Source organism: Siphateles boraxobius, unplaced genomic scaffold, assembly GCF_051911475.1.
Source record: "Siphateles boraxobius isolate OS27281-9 unplaced genomic scaffold, OSU_SipBor_1 191, whole genome shotgun sequence".
NCBI lineage: Eukaryota > Metazoa > Chordata > Actinopteri > Cypriniformes > Leuciscidae > Siphateles > Siphateles boraxobius.
The window spans coordinates 453817-474219 of record NW_027508801.1 but is presented as its reverse complement, the minus strand read 5'-3'; the positions used below and the strand labels follow the sequence as shown (position 1 = coordinate 474219).

The 20403-nt window shown below is 40.4% G+C and overlaps 2 protein-coding genes across 2 annotated transcripts; one reads left to right on the top strand and one right to left on the bottom strand.

Moving 5' to 3' along the window:
* Window positions 1-24: 24 nt before the first annotated feature.
* Window positions 25-2609, bottom strand: rxfp3.3b (relaxin family peptide receptor 3.3b). Its single transcript, XM_077235434.1, has one exon. It carries the CDS (start codon window positions 2607-2609, stop codon window positions 1392-1394), a length of 1218 nt encoding a protein of 405 aa, XP_077091549.1. The 3' UTR covers window positions 25-1391.
* A 57-nt stretch (window positions 2610-2666) lies between these two features.
* Window positions 2667-17787, top strand: LOC143744052 (uncharacterized). Its single transcript, XM_077235441.1, has 3 exons — window positions 2667-2798; window positions 15772-15903; window positions 17660-17787. The coding sequence occupies exons 1-3, from the start codon at window positions 2667-2669 to the stop codon at window positions 17708-17710; spliced, it is 315 nt and encodes a 104-aa protein (XP_077091556.1). The 3' UTR covers window positions 17711-17787.
* The last annotated feature ends 2616 nt before the right edge of the window (window positions 17788-20403 follow it).

Below are 20403 nucleotides of genomic sequence, written 5' to 3'. Positions count from 1 at the left end.
GTTTATGAGGAAAACAAACATTGCTATGATAAGACAGGACTTTATTATGTCCTTCAAATGGACAACATATTAACACTGTTTACATTCATTTCCGTTCGGACCATCACCTTCACATGGTTAAGGTCACCGACACAGCTTTATTACACTTCAAATGAGCTATACATTTTAATTATTTCAGAATTTCCAGGCAATAAATTCAAACAGAAAAAAAGAATTGGAAAACAAATGAATAGTGTATTTCAAGTTGCTGCTTCATGTACAGTGAAATTATAGCAATTGTTTCAATCTCAGGGCAGAGATTTGTTTTTAAAGCAACACAATTTTACTCCAAACGTGAGTAAAAGTGGGTCAAAAAAAAGGGGTTTGTATACTATATATAGTTGTATCTTAATACAATTATTAATATGTATAAACAATTAAATTTACAACCTTTTAGTGTATTTTATTTTTTAAGTAGGCCTATTTGTGCAATAACATTTGACTCCAAATGTGAGTAAAAAGAAAAATATGAGGTTGCTCAAATAATACATCATTTTAAGATATAATAACAACAATACATGTGTGTATATTTATATATATATATAAGCCTTTTTCAAGAGTTGCATTTCTATTACTAGTAAAAATCCAGTATTCCTTATATATTATGAATTAAGAATCTTAAATGAGAAAAAAATGTAAAGCTTAATTTTTGTATAAATAATGAAACGAAACGAGGGAATGGAATATATGATGTGATTCATAAATTACATTTCAAAATATGAAAATATGTTTAAGTTTAAGAATTATACAAAATGTTTTATTAAACTAGTTTTTTTTTTACTCTTTTAAAATTCTTATTAATTGAAATGTGTAAATCTTGAATAAAGACACACACACATATAAGAATTGTTGCATCTTAATACAATTAATAATTATTTTGGTTACACTTTATTTTAGGTGTCTTGTGTTACAGTGTAATTCTACATCAAGTAATAATTAACTTCATGTAGTCTACTTGCTATAGGGTTAAGATTAGGTTTTGTTTAGGTTTAATTGCATGTAATAATGCATAATTTATAGTTATTTCTATAGCAACTACATGTAACAAATGTAACAATGACACTGTAAAATAAAGCGTTACCATTATTTTATATAATTATACTGAGCAATTGAATTGTTTTTGTAATGCAACAATATCTTGCTCCAAAGATAAGTAAAAGTGGAAATTATACATGCATAAAAAAGGAATGCAGTGCAGCATAAGCACAATATTTTATTTCGATACTCTGTACATCCAGGTGTGCTTCACGCGCGCCTTTACGCGGAATAAAACCATACGCATTAAAATAAGCGGACAAATGTTTTAGTTCTCGACACAACAATGATATAATAAAAAAGAGATTTCCCCCAGTCTACCTCATAACAGCGCAGTCTGTGGACGGGAGCACGTCTGTTTGCCCGTTCACCACCGATAACCGGTATTCCTCGGTCTCCATCACATTCAGCGGAATCCCGGCCTGACTGTCGCGCGCCTTCGCGGTTCCGGAGAACGGGCGGATCTGACAACTATTGGCGATCGCGGGAGACGAGATCCTCCAGAAGAAGTCCTTCAGCATCTTCCTGAACTCCCTGCGCATGAGACAGTACAGCACCGGGTTCAGGCAGCTGTTCGAGTGCGCCAGGCAGATGGTGACCGGGAACACGTACGTGTGGAGCGCGTAGTAGATCTTATCCCAGTTGATTACGTTCAACTTCACCAGGACTCCCCAGAAAGTGATGGCGTGGTTGGGAAGCCAGCAGATGAAGAACGATAGGACCACGATCGTGACGGATTTGGTGACTTTAGACCTGCGTTTGGGGAGGTTGTTGTTCATGCTGCGTTGGCGGATGAGGCGTAGAAGGAGAATGTAACAAATGATGGTGATGAGCATCGGGATCACGAACGCAACTAAGATCTTTTGGAGGTGATAGAGAGCGTGCCCACGCTGACCGTTAGGAAAACGCGTTAGGCATAGTTTAACACCGTGTATTATGTTCACCCCGGTGAATATCCCCGTGGGCACTGAGGCCACCGTAGCCAGGAGCCACAGGAACGCGCTTACAAGTTTAACCGAGCAACGCGCGTTGCGCGTTCGGTCCTTAAGCGCGGACGCAACGGACCAGTACCGCGTAACGCCCATAGCAGTGAGAAAAAACGCGCTCGCGTACACGTTCATCACGGTCACCGTGGCCACCACTTTACACATTGCATGTCCGAAGGGCCAGGTGAAGTCCATTGCGGTGTCCACCGCCCAGAAGGGCAGCGTGAGGACGAACTGGAAGTCCGTGATCGCAAGGTTCATTATGAAGTAATTAATTGTGGATTTCTTCCTCCCCTGGCGGACTCTCATAAGGAAGAAAACGAGAAGGTTTCCCACTAGACCCACCGCACACACCACCGAGTACACGATTGAGATCATGACGCGGAGCCCGAGGGTCCCGTCCGCGGACACGTCGATGTCCTCCAGGTTGCTGATTCGGTTAAGCTCGGAACCGGAGCCGTTAAATGAGCTCTGGTTCAGGTATTCCGCCATCATGTCCTGCTCGGCGTCAGGTGGCCGGTGTAGCCGGGGGTTGTGGAGGGCTTGCATCACTATAACGGGTGAGGAGTGCGCGCAACGATCACACACACCGGAGACTCCCGCGCCATGACGGAGCTCTCCCGGTGCGCGGTGCCGTCGCTGCTGCTGATGTGCGCGCGGGCTTATGAAACCTGCGCCACACGAAACCACGCCCACATTTGGGCGGAGTCGCGGCGAGCCACGCCCCCTTCGCGCCAGGTTTGAGTTATTTTACTTTAAATATGGTGAATTAAGTTTGATTGGGACACTTTTTATCCAGTCATCTCAATGGCAAAAAGTGTCCAATCAACCTGAATTCACCACTAAATACAGTCAAAGCAAGATTTATTCAGACACTTTCTCACATTATCACAATTTATTCGCTATTGTTTTGAAAATGGTCAAATATGACAAGAGTTATTAAATCAGTTGATATTTCACTGGTTTTGTCCGTCCTTCTGTTAGACTGTCTCACACATGAATTATGTTGAATATCTGTCAGCTGATAAATTTAACTACACAGTACTAAATTTAAAAAATTAGGATAAAACACCAGTAGAAAAAATTACAATTGGAAATTGCCAAAAATATTTTAGGGGTTCATAGAAACACATCCACTGCCGCCTGCAGGGCTGAGCTAGTGTGTGTGTGTGTGTGTGTGTGTGTGTGTGTGTGTGTGTGTGTGTGTGTGTGTGTGTGTGTGTGTGAGAGAGAGAGAAACAGAGAGAGAGAGAGAGAGAGAGAGAGAGAGAGAGAGACAGAGAGAGAGTTTGTTTTAACTATTTAAATGCATTAAAGTTTGAATCTCGCATCTGTGCCCAAATGAAACACAACTTTGACCTCAGCAGACTTCACACACACTCCGCTGTCTAATCATTAATCTATACAGCACTCATACTGAGTCACACACACACACACACACACACACACACACACACACACACACACACACACACACACACACACACACACACACACACACACTGTGGATGAAACGTTATAAAACTCATCCTTATGTTCCTTGTGCTGGTTTGAACCCGATCTGTCTGCAGTGGAGCCCGTGTTTATTACAGTATACAGTGTTAAGTCATAGAATGATGTCTGAATGTCTTTGCATTAGAAAGCTTTGTGTGTTTTTAATGTGTAACTTGTGAGATTTCTTAGAAGAATCCAGACTGCAACTCCTGATGACGCTTTAAAGGGCCATAAACCGTCTGTGCCTTTAAATATTTAACTTTAGCCATTCTAATTAAACTCTGCAAACTTGTAAACGTCAGGTGTGTGTGTCCATTAACATTGTTTTAAGGAACGGTTTTAAATAAACCACATGTCCTCAACTCAACCAGAACATCTGAATGGAGGAAAACACACACACACACACACACACACACGCACACTTCCTTCTCATCACAGCTGTCACTCAACAATACAGTAGAAAAAGAAAATGATGTCTTGAAACACATCAAAGTACAGATCATCACATAAAAATGTGTTTCTAAACTCGTTGAGCATCAAAAATAATGTGTCTCATTAACAATAAAAATAAATCAGATTTTTTCAGATTTACTTAATTTAATTAATAGTAAAATTCCATAAAACTGAATAATCCTTACATAATTGAATTGAATACACTGAACAATCCTTAATCAATTATTCAGTTAAAAGGTTAAGTATTATTCAATTAATTTAATTTGCTTAAATCGAAGGATAAAAAGGCTTGCATTTTAGTGTTTTGAGGTGCAGTGAAAGTGTGTTAGTGTCTCTTCATGATAAAGCAGATGGAAAGTTCTTTATTTTTAATGTTTTAACAGATAAACGTCATTCTGCAGCGAGACGACGGAGAGTATTTTTACTTCTCCAGCAGCGACTGTTTATAGAAATAAAAGAATGACTGGTGTCTGTCTGCGGTTCCTCTGGTAGGAAATAAACATGTATATATGAGAGCAGAAACATTGATGACAGGTGTGATGATTTGCTGTGTTTGGGTCGGCTGTGTTTTGTTGATGTGTTGGTTATTAAAAGAGTGTTCCTGTTCAAAACAACCTGAAATAACATGTTTTAGAAGATAAGCTTTAACAAGAACATGTGCAGCTTTTACAGTGATCTTGTGCTGTCAGTTCTGCTCAGCTGGGCTTCGTAATTGGATTCCTGAATCTGAGCCCTAATAATGATCCGTCTGTCTCACACACACACACACACACTCAGATACATGCACACACACACACACACACACACACACACAGATACATGCACACACACACACACACAGATACAGACGCACACACACACACACACACACACTCAGATACAGACGCACACACACACACCGATACAGATGCACACACACACACACACTCAGATACAGACGCACACACACACACACACACACACACACTCAGATACATGCACACACACACACACTCAGATACAGACGCACACACACACACCGATACAGATGCACACACACACACACACACACACACAGATACATGCACACACACACAGATACAGATACATGCACATACACACACACAGATACATGCACACACACACACCGATACAGATGCACACACACACACCGATACAGATGCACACACACACACACACACTCAGATACAGACGCACACACACACACAGATACAGACGCACACACACACACACACACTCAGATACATGCACACACACACACACACACACTCAGATACATGCACACACACACACAGATACAGACGCACACACACACACACACAGATACAGACGCACACACACACACACACACTCAGATACATGCACACACACACAGATACAGACTCACACACACACACTCAGATACATGCACACACAGATACAGACGCACACACACACACACACACACTCAGATACATGCACACACACACACAGATACAGACGCACACACACACACACACACACACACTCAGATACATGCACACACACACACACAGATACAGACGCACACACACACTCAGATACATGCACACACACACACCGATACAGATGCACACACACACACCGATACAGATGCACACACACATTCAGATACAGACGCACACACACACACCGATACAGATGCACACACACACACACTCAGATACAGACGCACACATACACACACAGATACAGACGCACACACACACACACACTCAGATACATGCACACACACACACACAGACACACACACACTCAGATACATGCACACAGATACAGACGCACACACACACTCAGATACAGACGCACACACAGATACAGACGCACACACACACACACACACACTCAGATACAGACGCACACACACACAGATACAGACGCACACACACAAACACAGACAGACATAGACACACACACAGACGCACACACAGACACACACTCACTCACAGACGCACACACACAAACACAGACGCACACAAACAAACAGACGCACACAGACAAACACAGACGCACACAAACAAACAGACGCACACAGACAGACATAGACTCACACACGCGCACACACAGACACACGCACACACTACCTCTCACACACATAGACGCACACACACACGCGCACACACACACACACACACTCACACACTTGACACAAACACAGACAAAGACACACACACAGACACAGATGCACACATAGATGCACAGACGCACGCACACACACACACACATATTTTTTCACACACTGACTGACACACACACACACACTTGACAAAAACACAGACAGACACACACAGACGCACACACACACACACACACAGATGCACAGACGCACACACACACACACACAGACAGACAGACACACATATTCTTTCACACACTGACTGACACACACACACACACACACATATTCTTTCACACACTGACTGACACACACACACACTTGACACAAACACAGACAGACACACACAGACATAGACACACACAGACGCACACACACACACACACACACACACACAGATACACAGACGCACACACACACACACAGACAGACAGACACACATATTCTTTCACACACTGACTGACACACACACACACACACACACACACAGAGAGACAGACACACATATTCTTTCACACACTGACTGACACACACGCACACACACACACACTCTCTCTCTCTCTCTAACTCACACACACCTCATCATACTTGTGGTCTCCTTTGGCTTTTGGCTTGAATTCCTGAACATCTGGTCGATTTCTGCATCAAGTGTGTCTAATGAGCTAGAATCCAACAAAGACCAATAAAGCTGAAAGATTGAATGAGGTTTTCTTGATTATGCCTCAATAATATCCAGTAAGTGTGTGTGTGTCTGTGTCTCTGATCTGCTGTCCTACATCCTTCCAGAAAATCACAATCTCTGACCCTGAAGAAGATATTTAGCAAGTTTAAAACCTTTTTTATTATTATTAATGGGTCAAGACCCATTCACACCAAGTAACAATAGCCTATACAATATACAAACTATATAAGCGTCCACACAACACACAATATAGTTCTGTTTATTCTACGCTCGTCTGTCGCTTTAAATGCTCGCGCTCTTTAGCGCAGGATGGATTCTGATTGGCTGTCAATGTTTGTATCCTTCATTCTGAAAGTGATTCCATCGATATCTTTCCTCTGTGCCGTTATCGTTATAGATGTGGTGTGGACTATGTTATTCTTTCATATTTAGAGCTATTTTAAAACAGTTTTACTGGATGCTGAGATGTGCATCTGTGATCTTGTACTTATACGTGACCATTGAGAAGATAATGAATATGTTCATAAAATAAAACTACTATAATACTTGCACTATTTTTCCAGTACTGTGTTCAGTTTGTTTCGTGTGTGTATGGAATACCCGGATGACCTGCTTGGAATTTCCAGTGTTATGGATATGACATTTGCAGTCAAAACAGGAAATGTAGCTCTCAGACTAATTAGCTGTATACTGAACTGTTTGTGTATATAATCCTAAATCCCTGCAGGTAGAGTTTTTTTCTTTCTTTATCCGTTTAGATAAGAAAGTAAACTTGCATTACAGATGTGTGTCACTATCAACTGGAAACTGTGTGAGTTTATATTAGGAACTGTGATTCACGCCGTCGACACAAAGCTTTCTTTGAGACACCTTTATAATGAATCGATTGAACTGACTCACACATCAGACTCAATCGGACCAAATCCGTCAGACTGTGAAAAGAGAAAACTTTACAAAATTGGACTTTTGAAAAAGAAAAAAAAAGGCCAATAAAAATAATTCCAAACTGAGCCATAGAAGAATTAACACTAGTTGTGTTTCGTTTCTGCATCTGTGTTTTTGAACGAATCAGTTACGAATGATTCAATGACTCACTTTATTCGTTCCTGAATGAATCACCAAGTGTTGATTCCTTCTTAAACACAGTCTCGTAACTGTATCAATGTAACTCCAAATAGATAGATAGATAGATAGATAGATAGATAGATAGATAGATAGATAGATAGATAGATAGATAGATAGATAGATAGATAGATAGATAGATAGATGAGCAAATGGGAATTTATCAAGCAATAATTGCTCTAGTTCTCATTTTGTAACGACTTGTTTTATACTAACTTTTTGGGCCATTGACATCAGGAGAGTTCAACTAAACGTGTTTTTCCCTCAAGATGAAAATCCAACAAAAGGATCTGAAAGTTCTGCGGTTATGACATGATTCTTTAAAAACGAAGGAGAATATCTCCCCATGATCCTGTCAATGAAAAAGAGATTTCATTATTCACTTCCCAAAGGTGTTCAGTTAGCAGGACAAAAGATTTTCAACAAGCTTTCAAAGCAGTAGCAGCTATTAAAATATCACACCATTAATGACCCTAGTGAGCTTCTGTAGTCTACTCTTCATATTGCAGTCACGTGACTGCCATGGATAGGCCTACCTGGCGGGCAACAAACGCTCACAAAATGACCAATACTACAATCAATTATATAGTGAGCCTATTTTGTTTCCATAGCACATTAACAAAACGTTTAATGACACTAATAACACTAAAAACAATACAATTACTAAATATGAATAATATCACTAAAATGATATAGACCTAAAACAGTCTTTAGTTCACGAACAGCACAACTCTGCCATCTGTGAAAATCAAAAGCAGCTTCAAAAACTTGTTTTAAAAGTTAATAGGTCCAGTAAATTAAGATAGTCGTCGCTATACCGTTATATCCATCGTCGTCTCTGAGAGAACGGGTCCCTGTAAAGTCAAAATGAAGTATGTGTTCTGAGTTTGTCACATCACAGAAAAATGTGTTATTAGACACCCAGCCAAATTTGAATGATAAAAAAAGCCGGCAAGTACATACAATAAGCTATTAAAATCTTGAAAAAATGAACAGTAGTCTCTGCTCTCAAAAGCTGGGGGCGTGTCCGCCGGCTGCGCTGAAGCCACACCCACTCTTGGTAAAGCTGCCGTCTCCACACTCAACTGTCACCCGCTACCGCCGGAATGGATGCTCCTAGCAGCTTATTAGGTTGATTATAGGCTAACATAAGCGCACAAGGCAACTTACACTCATTGGTGGGCACGCACTGCCGATGATGTCACCAGTTGTCGGCGCGACAGGATGAAGGCCGAGGCGGGAGATAGTCGTTCGGCCCCATTCACCAGTAACACCGGATTATCAGTGAATCCCAGTTGTCTCCGACGAAAGTTTATAAAACTATCCCGTGTAAAATGATCACTACAGAGGCGGGTTTTGGTGGTGATCCTCAGCTCTCCATCAAGGTGGCTCTTCACAAAATGAATCCACCTCTTATTGATGTGATCGTTTTTAGGAAATTTAAATAAGGACACCGATCTGTTTTGTAAGTGATCGCATCCAGGTAGTACGCATTTCCGTGACGAAGACATAGCTAACTAGCAAACTGTAAGCTGTAGTAACTAACTTAATAATACTGACAGTAACTTGCGATTGAGCGGTAAACTGATGCGAATGTGCTCTATTTATATTGTTAGTGGAGCGGCCAGCCTCAGGGGCTCCAGTGCGTCATCAAGTAGGGGCGGGGCCAGGAGCTCAGGGGCTCCAGTGCGTCATCAAGTAGGGGCGGGGCCAGGAGCTCCATTGCGTCATCAAGTAGGGGCGGGGCCAGGAGCTCAGGAGCTCCATTGCGTCATCAAGTAGGGGCGGGGCCAGGAGCTCAGGGGCTCCAGTCCGACATCAAGTAGGGGCGGGGCCAGGAGCTCAGGGCATCCAGTGCGTCATCAAGTAGGGGCGGGGCCAGGAGCTCAGGGGATCCAGTGCGTCATCAAGTAGGGGCGGGGCCAGGAGCTCAGGCGCTCCAGTGCGTCATCAAGTAGGGGCGGGGCCAGGAGCTCAGGAGCTCCAGTGCGTCATCAAGTAGGGGCGGGGCCAGGAGCTCCATTGCGTCATCAAGTAGGGCGGGGCCAGGAGCTCAGGGGCTCCAGTGCGACATCAAGTAGGGGCGGGGCCAGGAGCTCAGGGGATCCAGTGCGTCATCAAGTAGGGGCGGGGCCAGGAGCTCAGTGGCTCCAGTGCGTCATCAAGTAGGGGCGGGGCCAGGAGCTCAGGGGCTCCAGTGCGTCATCAAGTAGGGGCAGGGCCAAGAGCTCAGTGGCTCCAGTGCGTCATCAGGTAGGGGCGGGGCCAGGAGCTCAGGGGCTCCAGTGCGTCATCAAGTAGGGGCAGGGCCAGGAGCTCAGTGGCTCCAGTGCGTCATCAAGTAGGGGCGGGGCCAGGAGCTCAGGGGCTCCAGTGCGTCATCAAGTAGGGGCGGGGCCAGGAGCTCAGTGGCTCCAGTGCGTCATCAAGTAGGGGCGGTCATCATCGAGTACCCTTTTAGCCCCGCCCAAAAAATCCGTAAAATATCAATGGTGAAAAACTGTTTAAAGGTCTAACTCCACAATTCAGTACTTCACAGTTCACAGTCTTTGTAATGTGTTTTAGCAATACATTTCTAACATTTATAATGTGTTTAGAATTTTTTTTTTAAATTGCCTTTATAGGGACTTTAATGCAGCGACAGATACTGAAAGCTCAGTCCGTTTCTACTTTCACTTTCGGGGAATGAGCGCGTTTACGTGCACGTTCTTAACGCGATTATGCTGAATAATAGTGCATCCAATCGCACAACAACTATCTGGCATGTCGTTACACCACAAAACACCAACTTTTGTATATTAAAACTGGCGAAGTCCTGGCAAGATCCTTGATTAGTTTACTGGGTTTCGTTGCTATAGAACGACGTTCTTGCCCGCCAGCCAGCACTTGTGACGTCACGTGCAAAGTATGAATAGGGAGCATCTAAACTAATCAACAAGGTAGACTACTCGAGGTACTACGAGGTAGACTGTGCTGTTGTGAAGTCACGGCTGAGGGGCGTTGGGCACGACGCGAAGCTTTTATAAAACGGTTTCCACACAATACAAATATTAAAGCCAAAACATATGTATCTATTGGCTTTCATGAAGTAAAATCACTAAAAGCATTCCTTCCGCTGGAAAAAATAGTCCCAGACCTAAATGTTACAATACATTATTTCGCCAATAGATGGCGGGAAAATAATGTCTTTATGAGTTAGTCAGTCAGTGAAGAAGACTTTTATATTGAAAGGACTGAAACTTGTGAACAAGTAAAAGCAAGAAGCAACTGACAAATGACTAGCGCACGGAAAACCCCTTAACTGTTAAAAGTACAAGATATCATAGCTGACATTCAAACGGATTGTTTTATTACGAATAAAGGACTGACCTGAAAGAAAATGTATCTACTGTAAATGCAGGTACACTTGCTTACTCGATCTCTTAATACTCTACTAACCTTATGTAGCCCCGCCCCTTTTCAGCGCTGCGCTCGTTGTCTTTTGTCTTCCGGTCTGTATTTTCACAGAGATTGTGCGTATTTATAAATGAACGGATCGTTTTAAAATCTTCCCGGTCTACTGACTTTTGTTAAGACATCTGCTTTCAACATTACAATCCTCATGATAACTTTCGTTAACTTTACTTTAAGTCAGAATCAGAAAGAGCTTTATTGCCAAGTGTGTTGCACACACAAGGAATCTTCCTTGGTACTGAAGCTTCCAGTGCACATACAGATACAACAAGAAACATAGTAATACAAATTCTACAAATAAAATAATTTTAAAAAAAAATGAAAATACTATAAAAATATATGGTCACAGTTGGGTTTTGTCAGAATAAACATTTACAGATTATGAACATATTTACAGTATTTTGAATAGTATGAATAAATATAAATAATTATAAATATCAGCTGAATTTTTAAGATATTGCACTAAACAGTGGGAGTATTGCACTTACAGGCATATGCCTTGGGAGATATGTTAACAGTTCAGAAGGGAAATGGCCTGTGGGAAGAAACTGTTCCTGTGCCGAGATGTTCTTGTGGCCAGTGATCTGAGTCTCCGTCTTGACGGTAACAGTTCAAACAGGTGGTGTCAAGGGTGAGTGGAGTCTGTGATGATTTTACATGCTCTCTTCCTCACTCTGGAAGAGTACAGGTCCTGGAGGTTTGGCAGGGGGGCACCAATGATCCTCTCCGCAGTCCGGACTGTCCGTTGTAGTCTCCTGATGTCTGATTTGGTAGCTGAACCAAACCAGACAGTGATGGATGTGCATAAGACAGACTCAATGACGGCTGAGTAGAACTGAATCAGCAGCTCCTGTGGCAGGTTGAACTTCCTCAGCTGACGAAGGAAGTACAGTCTCTGCTGGGCCTTTTTCACAGTGGAGTCAATGTGATTGTCCCACTTCAGGTCCTGAGAGATGATAGTGCCCAGGAACCTGAATGACTCATGATGGTGAGTGTGGGGAGTGCTGGGCTGTTCCTCCTGAAGTCCACGAGCATCTCCACAGTTTTGAGCGTGTTCAGCTCAAGGTTGTTATAACTGCACCAGACAGCCAGCTGTTCAACCTCCAAGTAAATCCACTTCAAAAGCGAATTACTCCTGGACAGCAATGCCTTAGAAATATACAGAGCGACAGCAAAAACGGAAGTTCAAAGATTAATATTCTAAAGATGGTGGCGCGCTTGTTTTTCTGGCGCGTAAGGTCTATAGAGTGCCGAAGTTATGACGTTACTTTGTAGGACAACTTGGAAGTTAGCGGCGCACAGATTCCCTCGATTGAAAAGCTATGCATTTTCCCCATAGACTTTTGGAAAATCGCAAAAAATAAGATCTGTGTTCAACAAAGAGTTGTGACCCTTACACGTTTTGCCTATCAAGATAATCTTTACAAGTTAATCCAAAATGTATACATTTGGAAGCCTATTTAAGTTTAAAAAAACACAAGCAGACACAATAAAGTTGAAAAAACCACAAGCAGGTTATAGTGTGTTTTATGTCATGGATCGAAACGTGAAAATATTTAGAGGCTTTGTTAACCACAGACCTTATTTCTGGCGATTTAGCAAAAACCCATTCAAAAAACCCATAGACTTTAGGGCGAGGGAACCGGAGGAACTCACTACCGCGTTTTGGCCTACAAAGACACGTCATAACTTCGGCACTCTATAACCTTATTTAGCCACGCCCCTTTTCAGTGCTGCGCTCATTGTCTTTTGTCTTCCGGTCTGTATTTTCACAGCGATAACTATGGAAAAATATTTAAATATTTATTAAAGATAATATCCAGCAAGATATAACAGTAACCTTTAAAGACATTATCTTTGGATACTTTGAGTCTGACCCCAATCCAAAAAAAGCCTGGTTTGTTATTAATTTATTTTATTTTATTGGTAAATTTTACATTCATAAATGTAAATTCACCAATAACAAACCAATTTTTATTGTTTTATTGAAAGAATTTAAAATATACCTTAACACTATTTCATCCTCAGTAAATAAGAAAGCTATTAAAACTATTTCAAACTGTAATGTCTTTCATTTCTGTACACTAATTGATATATAAGACGTCTTACCCTCATGATTATTTTTTTTATATATATATTTTTTTCTTCATTTCTCCTTAGTTTTATTTGTTTTAGCTATGCACTGATTTTTTTGTATGTTAAGATGACATTGTACATATTATTATATTTTGTATTGTCATTTTTGTAATTCTGATACAAAATTGAATAGCATGTTTGTCATCTCTGTATTGTTTGCAAGCATAATAAAAAAAATATAAAAATACAAATTCACAGCGATCTTGCCTATATAAATAAACGGCTCATTTTAAAATCTTCCCGGTATACTGACATTTAAGACATCTGGTGTAAACATTAAAATCCTCATGATAACTTTCGTTAACTTTACATCAAGTAAATCCACTTCCAAAGCGAATTATTCCTGGACAGCAATGCATAGAAATATACAGAGCGACAGGAAAAACGGAAGTTCAAAGATTAATATTCTAAAGATGGTGGCGCGCTTGTTTTTCTGGCGCATAAGGTCTATATACTTTAACATTAAATATAAAATTTTATTCTTGCCAAAAGGTTTTTAAATAACAGCAAATCTTTGGTATCTCACCCTTCAAAACAACTTGAAAAGCATCTGTGACACATGCAGACGATGCAGTCTAAGTAGGCTAATGTTATATGATTTTAGACACGTGTCAATCGGTTTGAAAGTAGAAAAGAAAAAGTTAGAGAATATTATGTAATGATTAGCCTGTGGTGCAGATTTACATAACTAGCGCCCAAGTCATTACTGTCACCATACGAGAGATTACACTATTATTCGACATAAGGAGAAATAATCTAACAGCTTTCCCTGCATAAACTCTCTGTGATAAGTGACTGATAAGTGATGTTATTATGCCAGTCTGACTGTGAAACAGACCGGCTAACTATTGAACTAGCCTGACGGGAAATCTCGGCTCTGAACGTTTCATCGCCAACATGAATGTTGAAGAAATGAACAAAGCTGCAACCAAACAGAACAAAAAAGATGAAATGCTTCTATTTCATAACGATTAGCATTTCAAAGGCAACAAGCTTCAGAACATACAAAGCATTTCAAATTAATTAGAGAAATTTCAGGCTCACATTATGTCCGTTCTGCTGCTCATGTAAGTTAGCTGTTGAAAACGTGTTATGTTTTAAAAGCACTGATATTTCTGTAACTTTTTTATTTCCGGCAGCATGATGTTGATGTAACCTCTGCTTCTTGTTGCATTGACTAACAAAATGCTCTAAACGTTCCGATAAAACCGCATGCAAGTTTGAAACTGGTGGATCGATTCAAAACTGTGAAGGAATGTTTTTGCATCATCACTCGGCCATTTTTTAAAAGTAATTCAATGTTTTAGTAAAACATATTTAGGTGGTGTTTTTGCTATGTTGTTATATCGGTGCATATAAAACAATAATATTTCCTTGTGTTCATAGTATAAACAGTGTGGAAATATGCATATATATATATAATGACTTTATGTATACACATTACACATACACACAGACTCAAACACACACACACACACACACACACACACTCATTCACTCACACACACAGACACACACACTCACTCTCTTTCTCTCCCTCTCTCTCTCTCACACACACACACACACACACACTACTCACTCACTCAACACCAACACACACACTCACTCACTCGCTCGACACACACACACACACACACACACACACACACACACACACACACACACACACACACACACACACACACACACACACACACACACACTCACTCACTCGACACACACTCACTCACTCGACACACACACACTAACATACACTCACTCACTCGCTCGACACACTTACACAGACACACACACACACACACACACACACACACACACACTCACTCACTCGACACACACACACACACACACACACACTCAATCACTCGACACACACACACACTCACTCATATGACGCACACACACACACACACACACACACACTCACTCACTCACTTGACACACACACACACACACTCACTCGACACACACACACACACACACACACTCACTCACTCGACACACACACACACACACACACACACACACTCACTCACTTGACACACAAACTCACTCACTCCACAAACACACACACACACACACACACACTACTTGCTCACTCAACACAAACTCAAACACACACACACTCACTCGACACACACACACACACATTCTAGCCGAGAGCGTTTAGCAGGATCATCCTCATATTGTGACTTTGACTGTCTGATTGCAGGCCGTGTTTCTTCTTCTTCCTCCAGTTGTGGATGATCTCCTGCTCAGTGATTCTGCGTGTCCTGAAGCTCTTGTTCTCCAGTTCTGCAGTTCTCCAGTGTAATTGCTCGGCAGCGGCGGGTGTCACACAGTCCTCGTGGACGGCTGAATCTGCTCCAGTGAGTGACACGTCTTTTGTGCATCTCGAGTCCTCGATGTCTCCTCGCGTCTCTGGAAGTTTCCTTCAACATCCACTTTCGTAAAAGTTTCACACTGGAATAGATTTAGGAAAAGTCTCTGTTTAATCTCCTTGACGCCTGCTCAGTCGGAGGAGCCAGTGTGTGTGTGTGTGTGTGTTTCTGTGTGTATCCACCTGCAACTACACCTACTCTGTAACACACTGGAAATCTGTTTTTGATTATAGAAGCCCATTTCTGTGACATAAGAAAAAATATCATGTTTTGGTCAATTATGTCATATTAAGTCATAATTATGACAATACTACACCAAAATTATAACATTAAAAACACAAAAAGTCTCAATTATGACAGAAATTCATAATTTCTGTGTTTTGTCTCATAATTTTGACTTTTTATCTCGTAATTTTGACTTTTTATCTCATTATTATGACTATTTCATTATATTGACTTGGGCATGTCACATTTTCTGTACATTATGACAGTCAAAATTATGGCTTGGTATGACTCGAATTATGTCATAATTTCAACGTTGAATGTCATAATGTCGATTTGAATGTCATAATTGACTTTCTATGTCATCATTTCGACTTAGTATGTCATAGTTTTGACATTTTGTCATAATAATGACTTAGCATGTCATCATTTTGTCTTTTTATGTCATCATTTTGACCTATTTTGTCATAATAATGACTTAGCATGTCATAATTTCATCTTTTTATCTCATAATTTCGACAAAATTATGACTTAGTATGACTTCGTTTTCGAATAATGCCATAATTTCGACTTAGTACTTAGCATCATAATTATGATTTATATGCAGTGTTGGGTGTAACTTGTTAATTACTGTAATTTAATTACTTTTCCCTTGAAAAAGTAAAGAGATTACTCTTAATTGTTCTGTAATTTAATCAGAGTTCATTAATTCTGACGTGATTGCATTAAATACTGTATAGACTATAGAACAAATTTATAATCCACAATTAACATCAAAATTTAACGTCTAATGTTAAAATGTACGTGTTTAATGTAACCTTCTCCCTTTAAATACTTTGATCACTCATAATTTATCAATAATTACATAAATTACATAATTTATGCAATTTTATATTATTCATTTTAAAGAATTAATAGAGCAGTTTCATGTCTATACGCTTGCCGAGGTTGATATGCGATTTAGAAAATAATTATTAATAATTAATGCAATACTTTTTAGAGAAAGTAAATTCCACAGTCATTTATTACACTGTTGAAGATGCAACTGCTTATATGTCATAATTATGATTTACCAAAGAAATGGGCTTACATATTTAAGAGCTAAAAAAATAACTATTGAAGTTACAAATGGCCTGTACTTTCAAAAAAGGTAGATCGTAATTGACTTTTTTTGTCATAATTTTGACTTATTCTGCCATAGTTTTGAGTTTTTAGCATGTCATCATTTTGAATTTTTTGTCATAATTTGTCATAAAGTCTCGCATATTCAGATTACAAATGGCCTGTACGTTTGTTAAAAAAGAAACATGGACCTAAATTAATATTCAAATCATTTGCTTGTAAACCTCTCCGTCTGACAGTTCATTAAACTTCCTATCATGACAGTTTGCGTTATACATAAACTCACCAAAATAACCTCAGTATCAATTCAAAACAAGCAGTGTGATTCTCATTATGAGCTGTTCCTCCAAACCCTGCCTGACCCTTCCTCTGTACCTGTGTGTGTTATCTCCCCCTGCAGGCGTCTGAACACACACCTCGAACGCAAGAGCATTCAGGTTACAGAGGATGAATGACAAGCGTGAAATGAGCTTGTGGTGTTTTTCTTCCCGTTGGTTTATCGCCTGGCTCTCGCTGCGCTCTCAGTCAGACTATCGAGCTCAGACTCGGATGTATTCCCTCAGTGTTTGTGTGAAGAGCAGAGAGTCTGGTGCTCTTGAGTTTTTGCCTTTTAATGCACTCAAAGACCTGAAACATTTCTTTGTACAGCGCTTTTCACAATATACATCGTTTCAAAGCAGCTTTACAGAAAATGCACGAGTCCACATTATAATTGAGAGTGATCTGTTATCAGAGGGGACTGTTTTAGTTATGTATTTCAGATAAAACAGAATCACAGTTAGTGAGGATTTATTCATTTAAACAATGTAATAATTTAAGAAACAATGAGCTCATTGAAGTAATGAATACTTGTTTAACAAGGTACCATTTCTTAAACATTCAGAAATCTCAGGCAAGAACTATTAAATCACATGAGCCTATAGAATTAATCGTCTATACAAGATGCATGTATTCAGTATCCAGAGCCTTTGCTCATCCTGATGAATATCTGTGCATGAACTGAACATGCAAATATCTTAAAGTCCCCCTGTAGTCAATCATTTTATCCCTTAAAACTCCTCTTTGATCACCAAAATGACACATTTAAATGTTTTTCCTTGAAAAAAATGTCTTCATGCCTTAAAATATCTTGAATGTAACTCGACACCCTTGCCTCATTTAGTATAACCGGTTCTATGAATATGCAAATGAGCCCCGCCTCCACTCACTCACTCACTCAACTCAGAGATCCACTCGTTGACGATCACACGTTGATCTGATTGGTTACAAGGTAGTTTGTGACGTCAGAAACACCAGCGATTTCAAAGCGTGTTTTTGAGACTGTCTTTGTTTCACTGCAGTTTTAAGCAGAAAATACTCAGCAATGCTGTCGACTTATGCATTTACACATGTCTTAAAGCATATTAAAAATACCACGTAGACATATAAACAACAAAGCTGGATTTTCACCACAAGCTGCATTGAAATAAATGTAAATGCATTGAGATCGTATACATAAAGAATCCTTACATCTTCAGTGTCTTAAACATGAAAAGCCTTACATCACTGAAATCAATTTTACAAGCTTCTATAAATCAAGAAAGTGGAAAACCGTGAAAAGCATAGAAACATATTGGAGAACAGGGGAATGACAGGATCACTTTTTGCCTCTAATGACAGTGCCAAAGGGACTTAATAAAGCTAATTACAAAACTGCAGTACAGGCAGTGTTGAGATCTCAGATTGGTGTGCATGTCTGGTAGTCGCTGCTGCCTGTGGCGATCAGACCAGCGTTGTTAGCATTGCTAAACAGGTGAAAGTCAGTAATGATGTTCGATTACTGCAGCCACACTGAGCTTTCACTGCACACAGAATACAGGAGCATATCAGATGGAGAGTTCGCTGTGATTGGCTGTGGAGCGCTCGCTCTTAACGGTGTAAATGAAAGTGAAGAGCTCGAGGAGCTTGGTTTCGAGGACTCAGATGAAAGCCCTCGTCCCTGAGTGTTCAAGGGCTCTTCTTTATGAACATCATCCTACTGTAGGATAAAAACATAGGAGAGGGTTTCGGTTTCTGTGCATTGAAACATGGGGGAGTAGATGTGTTCTGCAATCTAGGACGTTTTTTATTTTTTTCATATTAAAGTACACTTTTGAATATTTGTTAACTGTTGATCAGCTGTTTTTTTTTAAGAGTCACCATGTTTTTGGATGACTGTACTCTAAAATATGCTGGGTTATTTTTGTTAACCCAAATGCTCGGTTCAGCCTGCTCGATCAATGTAACATTAAAGCTACAATGTGTAATTTTTTTCGCCGTTAGGGGTCGCTAACCTCTTACAATAACAAAGGCGTAGGTTGATGACGCATAAGCGGAATTATGGAACTTGACGTCATGCTGATGGATCTAATAATGTTTATGGATAAGTGAAAACATTGTTTTTTTTAACATGACTGTGTTATGTAGCACGGCGCGATTGCTAATGAGAGACAGATATCAGCGCCACACGAGAGTCCCGCGGATATAAAGGAATAATGACATTTCATTCTACCGAACTAACGACCCGCAAGTGCTGAATTACTACTCACACACGACAGTTTATTAGACGAGTGAAACTTGTGAGGAAACCCAGCGCTGTTTCGCTTAGTCTACACTATCACACTAAACTGCGTTTGAGTGTGTTGAAAGTTATAATGTTATTCTATGTGTTCGTTTGTTTATATGAGACTAGCAGTAAGCTAGATCAACATTAAAATAACATACGTATCATATTTCATCATGTTGAGCTATATAACATTGATTAGTTTTATGTACATTTGCTCACTTGTCTAATAAAGTACATGCAAGACTCGATCTCTGTCGAGTCGAAGTTAGTCGCGGACGCTAGCTCTCGGCATCTCTAAAACGCCACACTGATATTGATCCTCGTTTTAGTTCTCCTTTTGTCCCAAAGTCTGCTTGCCATGGTCCATAATGTTTAAACGAAATAACAACAGCGTGAGCGCGCCGCTAGACGTAACGCAGTTGTCCACGTCTGTCGCCATGGTTACTGTGGCAGTACGAGCGGAAACCAGGGATAACGCGGTATTACGTCATTGACAGGCGACAAGTGAACAGGGACGAGCCATTATTTAAAACTGGAATTTCTCTGATATTAAAAATCTT